Source organism: Anomalospiza imberbis, chromosome 23 (assembly GCF_031753505.1).
Source record: "Anomalospiza imberbis isolate Cuckoo-Finch-1a 21T00152 chromosome 23, ASM3175350v1, whole genome shotgun sequence".
Classification (NCBI taxonomy): Eukaryota; Metazoa; Chordata; class Aves; order Passeriformes; family Viduidae; genus Anomalospiza; species Anomalospiza imberbis.
The window spans coordinates 4,798,322-4,813,640 of record NC_089703.1 but is presented as its reverse complement, the minus strand read 5'-3'; the positions used below and the strand labels follow the sequence as shown (position 1 = coordinate 4,813,640).

The window sequence follows — 15,319 nt, the reverse complement described above, 5'->3', positions numbered from 1 at the left end:
AGGAATTTTGTTGCCTTTTCTCTGAAGTCAAAAGAAGGAAAAGAAAAAAAAAATCTATTTCCTCCATTCCAAGTGTTTTCAGGTCTGGGGATTTGCCAGGTGGAGCTTGAGGGACACTGGGAGTTTGGTAGGAGCTTGTTAAGAGGTGAAGGGACCTGGGGCTTCCCAGCCTGGAGGATTTCAGTCACTCCTCCAAAAATTCCTTCCTGGTTAAGCCACTGCTGCATTTACAAGAGAGCAAAGAGGGGAAATGTTGGCTCTGAGGTGGAGAAACACCTCACCAGAGAAGTTCTGTGTCCCTGGAGTTTGATGCTACACATTTTTCTTCATCTTTTTTCTTCTTTTCACTCCTAAAAAGTATTTTGGAGTATTTAAATGGTAGGTGATGCAGAGACTCTCCATACTGTTATTGGTGTCCTGATTTCCAGGTTTCCCTCCTCAGGGACATGACACACATGAGATACACATTGGTCCTGTTCTACAAAATGCAGTAAAGAGAATTTCTCTGAGGAGCAGAGCAGAGCCTGACCCACCTCATGGTGAGGCTGCTGGCAGCAATCTCAGAGTGGGTAAACTTTCAAAATGAGCTGAAATTAGAACAACTGGGTATTTTCTTCCCTCAGGTCTTCTTTTCTAGTCAAAATCCCTTAGTTAACTGCCTGGACTTTATTTCTTTTTGCACCCCTCTGTCGTGCAGCCCTGTGGGATCATCCATGTGGGTGTGGGTGGCTCTGGGAGCCCTGGGCAGGTTGCTGGGATGCTAAAACCTTTGCCAGACCCCAAAAATTAGAGCTCCTTGGTTCTGTAGGAGTAAAGTTTTGTGTCAAATTCTATTATTCAGGAAAAAAATCAATCAGTAGTGAGAGATGTTTCTCCACATCACCCTATGTACAAACCCCAATCTTTTTGGTGCAATGACACTTCTGAAGTTCCACCTACATTTAATTCTGTTTTTCTCCAGTTACCACAGGGGATATTTTTCATTTGCCTGTCATTCCATCAAATATTGAGGGTGGCTCAGCCACCTGGCTCAGCCAGGCTGTGCTGGCTGAGTTTTGGTGATACTTTCTTTTTCAGCTGGGTTTGATTTTCCCCATGTCGATACTTTCCGTGTAGGTGTGCAGAGTGTGGCAGAGGGTTTCCTCTGCCCACATCACTGCTGCAGCAGCCTCTGGGACCTTGCCTTGCTCAGTTGTAAACTCAGGTTTAAGCAGAGAAAAGGGAGATGGGAGCTGAGTGCCCAGGTGGGAGCACGGAGATCTCTGGGTGTGACAGTGCCCGTGGTTCCACTCCTGTCACACTCATAGCAAAATTAACCCTGATTTATATAAAACACAATTCCAGGCCTTAAAGCTCAGCCTAAGTGTTTGCAGTTGTGCAAAATTTGGTGCAAAAAAGTGCAAGGGGGAACTTTGAAGCACAGGGGTTGAAGACTTTGCCCCTAGAACATGAGCATGGCCACATGCCACCCCAGCATCCCCTCTCTGCAGAGCAGGGAGTGGATCAGCTCCACCACAGCATCACCTTTGGTTGCAGCTCTCAGAAAATTCCCACTCCTCCCTCGGAGATAATGCACTCACCACAGGCTGTTCCTTCTGGGAGTAGAGTTATCAGAAAAAGAGAACCAGGCAGAGCAGCAGAGCGTGGAGGAAGAGGGTAGGGGAGGACAGGGAAACACGGCTCCAGTGACTCACAGGGGGCTGGAAAGCTTCTGTTCCAGGGTGGAGAAACCCAGAGCTATCCCGACTCCCTCGCAGAGCTTGTTCTCCTGGAAAATTTACAGCTCTGAGCTGATTGTTTGGCTTGGCACCATGGTCAGGATGCTGCCTTGTAAACTTAATAATAGCTGCCCTCTTTTTAATTTGTTTGACCTTGACTACAGTAATTTATTATGTGCATTAGTACTTAAAAAAAAAAAAAAGAAAGAAAAAAAAAAAAAAAGCAAAGAGCACAGCAACAAAGCCTTTGGCTCCCTGCTCTTCCTTCCATGGTGCTCTGGGCTGGGACTCCTCAGGCTGATGGAGCCATGAGCTCCTGCAGTGGAAAATTGAGAGGAGAACATTAGACAGACAATTTCTTAGAAAGAAGCTTCTCCAGGTTTGTGCTGTAGCAGTTTGCTTTTCTCACTGTCTGTGTTTATATGAGTCTGGCTTGTTCCTTTTTCCCTGGCAGCCCCTTCTGAGGAAAACTCATTCATAATTTCAAACCCACTCCTTGCAGACAAGCGCAGCACCCCGGAATGAGCCCAGAATTTTGTGTATCTCCCAATCCCTGTCGGTCTCTCCATCTCAGCAGAGGCCAAGACACAAAGAAAACAAGATCTCCTCTGGTTGTGTGATCTGATTTTTTTTTTCCTCTTAATGCTTAAAGTGAAAGCAGCTGCTGGCACAGCCTCCCTTGGGTTCTCTCCCCTCTCACTTGCGAATTCTCTCTTTGTTTGTTTGCTGGACTCGGGGAGCTTTGCCTCCTCTCTGGGTCCCACAGCCCAGGCTGGTTGTGTTTCCTGGGGCAGGGCTGACCATGGGCTGCTGTGTGTGTTGCAGAGGAGCCCTCGTTCCGCTGCGAGGACTGCGATGAGCTGTTCCAGTCCAAGCTGGACCTACGGCGCCACAAGAAGTACGGCTGTGGTGCCGTGGGGGCCCTGTACGAGAGCCTCAGCGACGACATCAAGCAGGAAGGACTCGGAGATGGACAGGTCTACGAGTGCAAGGACTGTGAGAGGATGTTCCCCAATAAATACAGGTACCCACAGAGAGCCAGACCCTCCTCTGGCCTCCCCTCTCCGTCCTGGCCAAAGGGCGGTGATGGGCGGCTGGGGAGGACTGAAGGGTTCAACCTTTCCTTTTTCCATAGACACCTTTCCTTCCTCCATAGACACCTTTCCTTCCTCCATAGACACCTTTCCTTCCTCCATAGAAACCTTTCCTTCCTCCATAGAAACCTTTCCTTCCTCCACAGACACCTTTCCTTCCTCCATAGAAACCTTTCCTTTCCCCATATAAACCTTTCCTTTCCCCATAGACACCTTTCCTTCCTCTATAGGCTGTAGGAATGTTCCTTTTGGGATAAACCTTTCCTTTCCCCATAGAAACCTTTCCTTCTTTCATAGGCTTTAGGAATGTTCCTTTTGGGACAAACCTTTCCTTTCTCCATAGCATTTCAGAATGTTCTTTCTTTTTGGAATAAACCTTTTCTTTCCCCATAGACACCTTTGCTTTCTCCGTAGACGCCTCTCCTTCCTCCATAAGCTTTAGGGATATTCTTTCAGGATCAACCTTTCCTTTTTCCATAGAAACCTTTCCTTTCCCCATAGACACCTTTCCTTCCTCCATAGGCTTTAGGGATGTTCTTTTGGTATCAACCTTTCCTTCCTCCACAGACTGTAAGAATGTTCCTTTTGGGATAAACCTTTCCTTTCTCCATGGCATTTCAGAATGTTCTTTTTGGGATAAACCTTTCCTTTCTCCATGGCATTTTAGAATGTTCTTTTTCGGATAAACCTTTCCTTTCCCCATAGACATCTTTTCTTTCTCCATAGGCTTTAGGAATGTTCCTTTTGGGATCAACCTGTCATTTCCCCATTGACACCTTTCCTTTCTCCATAGCATTTCAAATTGTTCCTTTGGGGATCAACCTTTCCTTTCTCCCTAGTAACCTTTCCTTTCCCTAGAAGGTTCAGGAATGTTCACTTTGGGACCCTCTGTAGCTGTTGAGCAGTGTTTTATTCCAACTTGATTTCATATTTCACCTTGCTTTCCACTGCCTGTTGGTAGAAGCACCCAAGGGTTGTTGGTGGGAAGTTTAAGGGGTTCTTTTCTGAGAGACTTGGGTGGGATCTTTCCACCATCTGCTCTCCTGTGCTCTGGTTCTGAAGGAAAAAAAACACCAATATTAGTTCAGTCAACATGTGCATGAAGTCTTCTTTTAAATTTACTTCTTGGTCATTACAGATGAGTGGGTTTAAAGAGGTGTCAATGCCCTAAGAACTCGTAATATGGCCACAATCTCCTATTTGATCTGGCAGGAACAATTAAAAATTCTATTCCAATCAAATTTTTAATTTTCTTTGTGTCCACCAAATGTTTTTGTGACAGCAATGTGAAAAGGAAAAAAAAAAAAAAAAGAAGATTGGAAGCTGGAAAACTCCTGCTCATTTTTTTATCTGCAACAATTATTCAGTTATTATTATGATTGTACGGCAACTCTAAATAAGAATTAAACTTCTTTTTAAAAGAGAAAATATTTTAACTCAGGTTAAATCTGAAAATCTGATTTTTTTAAAAAGCAGAATGTGGTAGTAATGAAATGCAGCTTTAACAGAGCAATCTTTGAGGTCTCTAATTCATTGGCAAAATGAGACTCAAATAGTTAAATATTAGGAGCCAGCTTTAAAAATTGAGGGTTTTTTTAAATCACTTTAAGATTGTGTTTATTTGCATCCTAAGCCTTGATAAAAGCCTTTATAAAATTCTATAAAAGCAGAGTTTTCTGTGTTTACCGGAGGCTGAAGTTCTCACATACTCATTTCTTTTGCCTTCTTGGGTGAACAAACCCCGTGCACCACAAGATTTGTTATAAAACTGTGAGAACTGGCAATCCCCTGTAAGGCTCTGCCTGAGCAGAGCAAAAACCTCGAGGTTAAAGCCCCTGTTTCGCTTCAGTTTAACATTTAAAAACCTGCATTTGTCACTTTGAACTTAATTATATTGATACTTTCAGCTCTTTGATCTGGGTGAGGAAGTAAGAGGAAAAAAAAACTATTTTAAAAAATGCAGAGAAAGGTGAAGCCTACAGAGCATTCCCTGTATCTGCATGGAAAAGAGCTTGGGAATTATAGAATCTGGGATGGATCCTGTGATTCCTGTGTGGGATCCTCTTAGGCCAGTGTGGTTTCTTTAATCCTCACCTCATGTTTCTACATTGGGTACTCTCATTAGAAATAAGATGCTGCAATTTTCTTCATTTTTTTTTATGCCTGACATGACAAGGAGAACTTCCTTCAAATGTTTTCAATATTAAGGATTTTAGTAAAAATTCCAATTCTTTTATCCATTGGTGTCAGGTTCTCTTTAGGTTTCAACGCTTTCTATTTTTTGTGTTAACTAGGAAATAACCTTTTGAAATGTGTGTGTTTTATCCTATTTGTACCCTCTGTGTACTCCTGTACTCCTGGCTCCCAAGGGGTCTGAACTGACACTGTGGCCTTGGGGTTTTTGCCTTTTAGACCCAATATTTTGGGATAAGTAGCATAAAGTTAATTTTTTTTTTTTTTTTGACAAGGGAAAACAGAGTCAGCAGCATCCCCATTTAGTTTTTTGACATGCTGGTGGATTGGTGCGGTGGGGAGGAAATGTCCACATCAGTCTCTCCCCCATCAGTCTGCCAAGTTTAAAGTCACTAAAACACAAAATAAACCTGCTCAGAGTGCCTGGATGATCTTAGAATTTTTCAAAGTTAATACAGATGAAATCAAGAATGCCACTGGGGACCTGAAATTGAGCATTTAGCAGCTGACTAAATAAATAAATGTTTTGCTAATCCCAGTAGGTACTTGGCTCTAAACAGCGTATTAGCTTGTCCATATTTGCTGGAAATAAACTCATAAATCACAGTTAACAGGAGCGTATTTTTGGATGTGCATATGAAAGGTTTGTGTTACTTTGTGTGTGTTAAAAATCTGGTCGTTTTAAGAGCACCATTTCTTGAGCAAAATGAATATTGCTGCTTTCAAAGCAGTGGGTTGGCAGTCTATGAGGGGCATGTCTATGAATATGAATTATTTTGCTGGGATCAGGGCCGGTGCTCCAAGGAAGGAGTTTTGGGTGTTGAGTGACCAAGAATGACACAATTCCTGGGATCCTGAACCCCTCAGCTAACTGGAAATGCCCAGGGACTATTTTCCCTGTGGCACTTAATGAAGACTTGCAGGATTTTCCAGAAGTGTTCAGCTTTAATGTTTCTCTAAAAATACAGCCATGCTTTAAAGTTCTGTAGGAATAGTTTCATATCCATGGGTAGGGCTGTCAGGCAGGAGCAGATTCCATGTGAGCTGGGTTTTTTTAGAACTCACTGTAAGAGTTGTGTTTGTAACTCCTGTTAACCTGCCCAAAGGAAGGAAAGGATGACGATTTCCTTCCCTTGTTTCTCAGGACTGGCCTGAAAAGTGTAGGATTCCTGGTTTGAGATGTACAGGATTCCCGGTCTGAGAGGTGCGGGATTCTCAGCCTGAGAGGATCAGGATTCCTGGCCTGGGATGTACAGGATTTCTGGCCCCAGAGATACGAGATTTAAGGTCTGAGAGGTGCAGGATTCGTGGCCTGAGAGGTGCAGGATTCAATATCTGGGAGGTGCAGGGTTTAAGGCCTGAATTGTGCAGGATTTCTGGCTGAGATGTGCAGGATTCCCATATTGAGAGGTGCAGGATTCCTGGGCAGGGAGGTGCAGGATTTAAGGTCTGAGATGTGCAGGATTCCATCATGAGAGGTGCAGGATTCTTGGGCAGGGAAGCGCAGGATTTCATGTCTGAGATGTGCAGGATTCCCAACACGAGAGGTGCAGGATTCCTGGGCAAGGAAGTTCAGGATTTAAAATCTGAGATGTGCAGGATTCCCAACACGAGAGGTGCAGGATTCCTGGGCAGGGAGGTGCAGGTTTCCCATGGCACAGGGCACTGGAGCACCAGGTGCCACCCCTGCCATGGCCCTGTGCCAGCAGCCACTCAGGATTGCCATCATCCCACCAGTCTGGAGATGCTGCCAGTTGGCAGAAGGTGAAATTGCTGAGTGAAGTAATCAAAGATGTCTGACATTTAGAAGTGAAATGTGTTTGCACCTTATCATGTTTCTTCCCAACGGTGAGTCCCTGTGTTCTGGGAAGCCGTGGGCCGGCTGCCCGTGAAAATGGACACATGAGAGGCTCAGCAGCAGCAAATATCTTTTCTTTCCCCAGGGGGATGCTGCAGAAGTTTTGGTCACAAAGTGCCCATTTTTCCCCTCAGGAATCTGTAGGGTCATGGCTGGGTTTACTTTTCTTTCCCCCCTTGAGAATGGACTCAGGTATTTATAAGAAGTAGCATAAAACACATTTTGAGGCAGAACTAGACATCTTCCACCAGTGAAATAAATCTCAAAAACCTTAAATGGGGTTTGGGTGTCATTGCCCTTCTCACAATCGAGGGGCTGGGAACACAAACCCTGTGAGGAACCACTGAGGGAGCTGGGGGTGCTCAGCCTGGAGAAAAGGAGACTCAGGGGTGACCTTATCACACTCCACAGCTCCTGAAAGGTGGCTGTGCTCAGGTGGGGTTGGTCTCTTGCTCCAGGCAGCACTGACAGAACCAGAGGACACAGCCTCGAGCTGCACCAAGGGAAATATAGGTTGGATATTGGGAAAAAGTTTTTTTTACAGAAAGGGTGATAAAGTTCTGGAATGGCTGCCCAGGTGGGGTGGTGGAGTCATCATCCCTGGATGTGTTTAACAAAACCTGGATATGGCACTGGGTGCCAGGATTTAGTTGAGGTGGTGGGGCTGGGTTGGACTCGATGGTCTTGAAGGTCTCTTCCAACCTGGAGATTCTGTGAATTCTGTGAATTCTGTGAGCTGCTTCCTTCCTGCTCTGAGGCACCCAGAAACTGGAAAACCCACATCTGGTTCTCTGTCACAATCTCTGTCACCTCTCTGGGTCTCAGTCCTGCCTCAGTGCCTGCTTTGGGTGGTCTGAAGGTCAGCCTGTGTCTCTTTCCCAGCCTGGAGCAGCACATGGTGATCCACACCGAGGAGAGGGAGTACAAGTGTGACCAGTGTCCCAAGGCTTTCAACTGGAAATCCAACCTGATTCGTCACCAAATGTCTCACGACAGTGGGAAACGGTTTGAATGTGAAAACTGTGTTAAGGTACAGTGAGGACACGGTCAGCCTGGGGGATTCACCTGGAGAAGGGTGCTGGGACCTGGGGGTGCAGGACACAGTGTCTGTGGTGGGATTCACCTGGGAGAGGGCTCTGGGATTTGGGGAAAAGGGTGTAGAACACAGTGTCCATGGGGGGATTCACCTGGGACTGGGTGCTGTGACCTGGGGAAAGGGGTGCAGAACAGTTTCCATGGGAGACTTCACCTGGGAGAGGACAATGGGACCTGGGCAAGGGATGCAGGGGATGGGTGGCCTGTGGTGGCCCAGAGCAGGGTGATACAGGGAGAGGTGACCCCACTGTCCCTGTCCCAGGGAGATGTTCTCACTGTCCTGGGCATCCCACTGGAGGTGTGGAGCTCAACCCTCTTATGCCCCACTTCCGTTTGGTCACTCCCAGCTGGGTACTGGGGTGGTGGTGAGGGCTGTACTGGGCAGATGAGGGTGAGCAAAGACCTGTCCAACCATGAACACCACACACTGAGAGAGGTGCCACAGACCTGTCCAACCATGAACACCACACACTGAGAGAGGTGCCACAGACCTGTCCAACCATGAACACCACACACTGAGAGAGGTGCCACAGACCTGTCCAACCATGAACACCACACACTGAGAGAGGTGCCACAGACCTGTCCAGCCATGAGCACCACACACTGAGGGAGGTGCCACAGACTTGTTCAACCATGAATACTCAAGGAGGTGCCACAGACCTGTCCAGCCATGAGCACCACACACTGAGGGAGGTGCCACAGACCTGTCCAACCATGAACACCACACACTGAGGGAGGTGCCACAGACCTGTCCAACCATGAACACCACACACTGAGAGAGGTGCCACAGACCTGTCCAACCATGAACACCACACACTGAGAGAGGTGCCACAGACCTGTCCAACCATGAACACCACACACTGAGGGAGGTGCCACAGACCTGTCCAGCCATGAACACCACACACTGAGGGAGGTGCTACAGACTTGTTCAACCATGAATACTCAAGGAGGTGCCACAGACCTATCCAACCATAAGCACCACACACTAGAGGAGGTGCACAAACCAGTCCAACCATGAGCACCCCACACTCAGGGAGCTGCCACAGCCTGGCAGAGCACAAACGGAGCTCTTTCATGACCTGTCCTCACCTGTCCACCCCACGCTCCTCAAGCCATAAGCAGCACTGAAAAAAAAACCCAAATAAAATAAGTTTTTCACATGTAGGCTCTTCTCCTCCTGCTTTTCCCCCCTCCTGAAGGTGTTTTTCCCCCGCAGGTGTTTACGGACCCCAGCAACCTCCAGCGGCACATCCGCTCACAGCACGTGGGCGCGCGGGCCCACGCCTGCCCCGACTGCGGCAAGACCTTCGCCACCTCCTCGGGCCTCAAGCAGCACAAGCACATCCACAGCACTGTCAAACCTTTCATATGTAAGTTGTCACGGCCATCACCAGCCCTACGCTGGCTGTAATTGCAGGGATCCTGCAGGGGCCCCCCAGCCCTCCCATCCCCGGCCGCTGTAATTTTATAGCTCAGAGCACAAGATGAATTTTTTTTTTTCCTTCTTTTTTTTTTTTTTTTTTTTTTTTTTTGCATGCTCCCTGTTTTTTCAGTAAACATTCGTGGCAGTTTTTGACTTTCTTGACAAGTTAAAAGCTGAGTCTCTCAGCGGTCACAGTGATGCTATTTTCTCATATCTTTTCTTTCTCTCGTCTTTTTTTGCCTTAATCGCTTTCAAATGTTCCTGTTGGTGACATAAATAAATAGCTGGCACAGCCTGATCGAAATGTTTTACAGGGGTGCTTCAAATCCTGGAGCCGTTGTAAAGAACTTGGAATAATCACAGAGATGAGAAGGTGTTTTTTAAAAAGAAAGTCTTTTCTTCTTTATTTACTGCATGTTTCATCTAGATAATGCTGGGAGCTAAATAAACAGCAGATGAAGTGTGTCCTCAGTGCTCTCCTTGGTGGGATATTTCCAGAAGGGCATTTTCCCTGGAGAGCCACCCAGCTCAGTCCTTGTCATTCCCAGGGCTGTATATTTTTTTAATTGACACAGCACCCATTGGGTCTGGGTAACTGTGCAGGGAGGTGGATGGTGTCACAACAAAGCTCCAGGAACTTTAGGGATCACTTCCTGACACCTCAGAACACGTTGCTCAGGCACAGGCCAGGATCTGGGTTTGATTCCAGGCTTTGATGTTACGGTAGGGAAGCCACTGAACCCACTCCTGCCTTTTTCCCCCGTTGGAATAATGGGAACAGCATGCAGGAATATCCTGGGAGACTCATTTCATTAATATCCCGAGATAATCAGTGTCCTGAGATAATCAGCTGGGTGTCAGCAGAGGAAGAAGAAATGCTCCTCTCGCTCATTTTGCTGCAATCTTTCACTGGGCACATGAAAGGGATAATTTGACTCCCAGGATTGCTGCAGGGAGATGAGGGATTTCTCCTCATAATCTCCTCACTCTCACCTCATCAGAATTAGGGAGTTGTCAGACCAAATCAGCGTGTGGAACAACTGTAGAGGGATCCTGCCTGGTCAGATGTGTCAGCTTGTTTTGTCCATCAATGTGGAATCCATTAACATCTTCAAATCCACCAGGAAGTTGGTTCTTTTTTTCTGCTGTTCAGTGGAAGAAAAGGGTCTATGTGTGTTTGTGTTTAATTTTTTACAATATTCCATTTGGCTTTCAAAAGCCCCCAAACCTGTAACATTATAACTGCAGAAATCAGGAGGACAAGAGAGGCCATTCCGCATGGAATTACTAAATCATTGGATAACTGGAGATTTAACAGAATTTTTCCAGTTTGCCTTATTTTAGAAGGCTGATGGGAGCTCTCAGAGCTCTGGCACTTCTCTTTAGGGAATTTTGTGCAGTATTTATATATCTAGCAAAAATTCCTGGGGCAAAAAAATGGAAGAATCCTGGAATCATAGAATGGTTACAGTTAGAAAAGCCCTCTGAGATCATCAAGTCCAGCCCTTAACCCAGCACTGCTGTGCTCACCACTAAACCACGATCCTAAGTGCCACATCCACAGGTTTTCCAAGCAATTCCAGGGATGGTGATTACTGATTCCCTCGGGGAAAAAAGCAGAGATTGTTGTATTTAAAAGGCTATCATGGAAATAAAATTCAGTAGTGCTGAATCTTCATGGAAAATAAATTCAGTACTGCTTCTTTTAGGAACTCTATTTGGATATTTTTTAAGAAAACACTTTAAAATTGGGTAAAAAAGCCAAATAAACCTTTTCTTTGCAAGTCTAAGGTAGCTGAAATAATACTTACAACAGCCATAAAACTCTGTGTATGTACTAAGAGCAATTCAGGAGACCTGAGCCGAGATTTTAAAGTTATTAGGATTGGCTCGATAATAATCCAAATAATCCAAAAATTAGGATTGGCTCAAACACCTAAACTCTTGTGATGACTTTCTTGTCCTGTTTGTGTTTCCCTGCAGCTCTGGGCTGTGTCAGGGCCCAGCAATGAAATAAATACTCTGTGAACAGACTCTGCAGCCTAAATTTACAGGGCAGTCAGAAAGCAGAGCCTTCAGTGACACTCCTTTGGATTTTGTGTTGCTCATCTGAACTGAAATGTCAAATTCATTGAATTTTATCCATCTCTGCTTTGAATTTCAATTGGAATTTATTATATTATTGTATTTTCAGAGCTGCTAGTGAAATACTCTCCCACAAGTCATTCAATATTCACGCACTGAAGGAAATCCTAAAGATTTAGGGAAGATTTAGGAGAAAATAAAGGGAAAATCACACTCACATGCACCTATCAGTAAAGCTGGGAGGAGGGAAGGAGCACTGAGCAGTCCCTGAGCTGGAGTGTCAGAACTTGGATTCATGTCCTTGCCTGTCCAGCCCCAAACAAAGTCCTTCCCCTGCTTTGTCTCAGTTTCCCAGCTCACAAAAGGGTGATAACAGCAGTTCCCCGGGGAAGGAGTGTGTTAACTCACCACCACGTTTATTCCCATGTTGAAAGAGGCACCAGATAATAAAAAGTCACAGTGTTTTGATGTGTAGAAAAGTTTGGGGTGGGATTTCCGTCTCATTTTGCCCTGTTTCTTCCACAGCAGCAAGTCTGGAGGTGAAAAGGGGTCATAAAAATCCATGTTTTGAAAGCTTGGTATTTACAGGTTGTTAGAGAAAACGCTGATGTGGCTTCAGTCAGTGGGGCAGGGGTGTTGGACTGATTTAATGGATTAAAAAAGAGATCCCAGTCCTGGCAGAAGCCAGGCCTGGCTGGCAGGGGATTTATAGAGCATCCCCCTGCAGGGGTTATGTACCACTGAGGGCATTAAGGAAGGGCAGGTTTGATTAAATGAGGCAAAGTTCTTCTCCCTCCGGCCCTCAGTGCTTCCTGCCATGCTAGGACTAATGGGAAGCAGATGAGCTGGGATAAATAGATGTTATCATTAAAAATGCATGATTAGGACAAAGATGTTCTATGGGGAGTGGAGCATCTTCCCTCTGGATCTGGGCTGAGAGATTTCTTCAGCCTGGAGAAGGTTCTGTGGAGATCTCACAGCACCTTCCAGGATCTGAAGGGGAGACAGGGAAGCTGGAGAGGGACTTTGGAGTGACAGGACAAGGGGGAATGCATTCAAACTGAAAGAGGGGGAATTTAAATTAGATATACAGAAGAATTCTTCCCTGTGAGAGTGGCAAGGCCCTGGCACAAGTTGTCCAGAGAAGCTGTGGCTGCCTCTGGATCCCTGGAAGTGTCCAAGGCCAGGTTGGACAGGGCTTTGAGAAACCTGGGCTAGTGGAAGGTGTCCCTGCCCATGGCAGGGGTGGAATGAGATGGGCTTTATGTCCCTCCCAACCAAACCATTCTGTGATTCCATTATAATCTTTCCTGAAAATTCCCCCAAACTTTGAGCAGAGGTAGCCCATCCCCTCAGATTTCTGTGGATTGAGAGATTCTCCAGGATGGGCTTCATCCAAAGGGAAAGGCGGTGATGTTCCACCGCTCTCCCCTCTTCTGCCTTTGGGGAAGGGAGATCCCAGGGGAGCAGTGTGGGGGTGGGCTGGTGAATCCCATGGCGAATCCCTGCTATTTTCCTGTTAATTTCATATCGCTTTTGTTGTTGGTTCCTGTTGACGCTTTAGGTGAGGTCTGTCACAAATCCTACACGCAGTTCTCCAACCTGTGCCGCCACAAGCGGATGCACGCGGACTGCCGCACCCAGATCAAGTGCAAGGACTGCGGGCAGATGTTCAGCACTACCTCCTCCCTCAACAAGCACCGGCGCTTCTGCGAGGGCAAGAACCATTACAGCCCCGCCGGCATCTTCGCCCCCGGCCTCCCCCTCACGCCCACCTCCATGATGGACAAATCCAAGCCCTCTCCCAACCTCAACCACACCAACCTGGGCTTTAACGAGTATTTCCCATCCCGCCCACACCCCGGTGGGCTCCCGTTCTCAGCAGCCCCCCCAGCCTTCCCTGCCCTCACCCCGGGATTCCCGGGGATTTTTCCTCCTTCTCTGTACCCCAGGCCTCCCTTGTTACCACCCACACAACTGCTCAAAAGTCCCCTCAACCACACTCCGGACGCAAAGCTCCCCAGTCCCCTCGGGAACCCGGCATTGCCCCTGATCTCCGCAGTGAGCAACAGCAACCAGGCTCCTTCAGGGGAGGAGAAATGTGAAAGCAGCCTGGAAAACTCCTACCTGGAGAAGCTAAAAGCCAGGAACAGTGACATGTCCGATGGCAGTGACTTTGAGGATGTCAATACAACCACGGGCACGGATCTGGACACCACGACTGGCACCGGCTCTGACCTGGACAGTGACGCGGAGAGTGACAGGGACAAAACGAAAGACAAGAGCAAACAAATGGAGACCAAGCCAGATTTTGTCAGCAGCTCGGTGTCTGCCAGTTCCACCAACACCACGAGCGAGATCCCTCTCTTCTATTCTCAGCATTCCTTCTTTCCTCCCCCCGAGGAGCACCTGCTGCCCACCACGGGCGCTGCCAATGACTCCATTAAAGCTATCGCCTCCATCGCAGAGAAGTATTTTGGGCCTGGCTTTATGGGGATGCAGGAGAAAAAGATGGGTTCACTCCCATATCATTCCATGTTCCCTTTCCAATTCCTCCCCAATTTCCCCCACTCCCTCTACCCTTTCACGGAGCGGACCCTCAATCACAACTTGCTGGTCAAGGCAGAACCAAAGTCACCCAGGGACCTCCACAAAGTCGGTGGCACCAGCTCGGAGTCCCCGTTCGATCTCACCACAAAGCCAAAAGAGATCAAGCCAATCCTGCCGCCCCCTAAGGTCCTCCCAGCCCCGTCCTCAGGGGAGGAGCAGCCACTGGATCTGAGCATCGGCAACCGCATCCGAGCCAGCCAGAACGGAGGGAGAGAGCCACGGAAAAACCACATTTATGGGGAGAGGAAGCTGATGGCAAGTGAGGTCTTACCTAAGATTTCCCAGTCCCAGCTGCCTCAGCAGCCTTCCCTGCACTACGCTAAGCCATCGCCCTTTTTCATGGACCCCATCTACAGGTATTAACATACCCTGCCTTAAGCCTTTCCCTAACCAGCTCCTTTTCCAGCTGACCACTCCCTGAGGCAGGGGAGGATGCAGGTTGGTTGGGAAGAACAGCTGAACATCTCTTGTTGTTGTCTGTACTTCTCGACACATTGAATTTCCTGAATGGAAAGGCCTGAGTAATTGCAAGGAGCCCTCGTAATCAGTGTGTAAAGAACACATCCTTATTTTGATAAAGAAGAAACTTGACCTATTTAAGGACTCTCCCACGAGCCATCGCTAAGATGGCACTTCTGCTGGAGAGATTCCAGAGGTTTGATTCGATAAGAATGCAGAGTTCAGATTGCCTTGGAGCCCTGGGCTCTCATGGCTTGGGAATGAGTCAGGAGCCCTGGGAGCCTGGAAATGCAGCTCTCCCACTGACTGACTCGAGGGCCTTTTGTGAGGCACTTCACCTTTCTTTCTCCCTCTCTCCCTTTTCCTTTCTAATGCCTTTTCTTGGGTTTTTTCCCCGTTCGGAGGAGCTGCTGGTGCAGACCCAACCTGCCGAAACATGTTACTCTTGGAGTAACAAGTACTGTGTAAACACATGGTAGCGTGTTACTACCCAGATCTCTCCCAGATACATTTCGCACAGATTTATCTTTCTTGAGAGATAACAAGGCCTTTCTGGTGTCACTTGAACAGATGGTTCTGAGGAGGGCCTGATGCGTTACGTCAGAATGAGCTGAACATGGAAGGCGTGTGTAGAGCAGCCTGGGTGAAGTTATCCAAATGTCAGCTAAACTTCCAGAAGGAATCAATTCGGGTGGAAGCAAAAAGGGAAAACTTTGGCCTCTTGTTGCTTAAGAGCTTTTTATAAAACCTGTTCCCAAAGGAAAACTATTATAACTTTGTGGTG

At 47.2% G+C, this 15,319-nt stretch overlaps 1 protein-coding gene across 4 annotated transcripts in view; it reads left to right on the top strand.

The window, feature by feature from the left end:
• PRDM16 (PR/SET domain 16) overlaps positions 1 to 15,319 on the top strand; it is a 298,478-nt gene that overhangs the window by 263,099 nt on the left and 20,060 nt on the right. For all 4 annotated transcript variants that reach the window (XM_068171625.1, XM_068171626.1, XM_068171624.1 and 1 more), the window contains 4 exons: positions 2,544 to 2,742; positions 7,746 to 7,893; positions 9,175 to 9,328; positions 13,031 to 14,432. In XM_068171625.1, the coding sequence (XP_068027726.1) occupies positions 2,544 to 2,742; positions 7,746 to 7,893; positions 9,175 to 9,328; positions 13,031 to 14,432 (1,903 nt within the window). The remainder of the gene's footprint in view (positions 1 to 2,543; positions 2,743 to 7,745; positions 7,894 to 9,174; positions 9,329 to 13,030; positions 14,433 to 15,319) is intronic.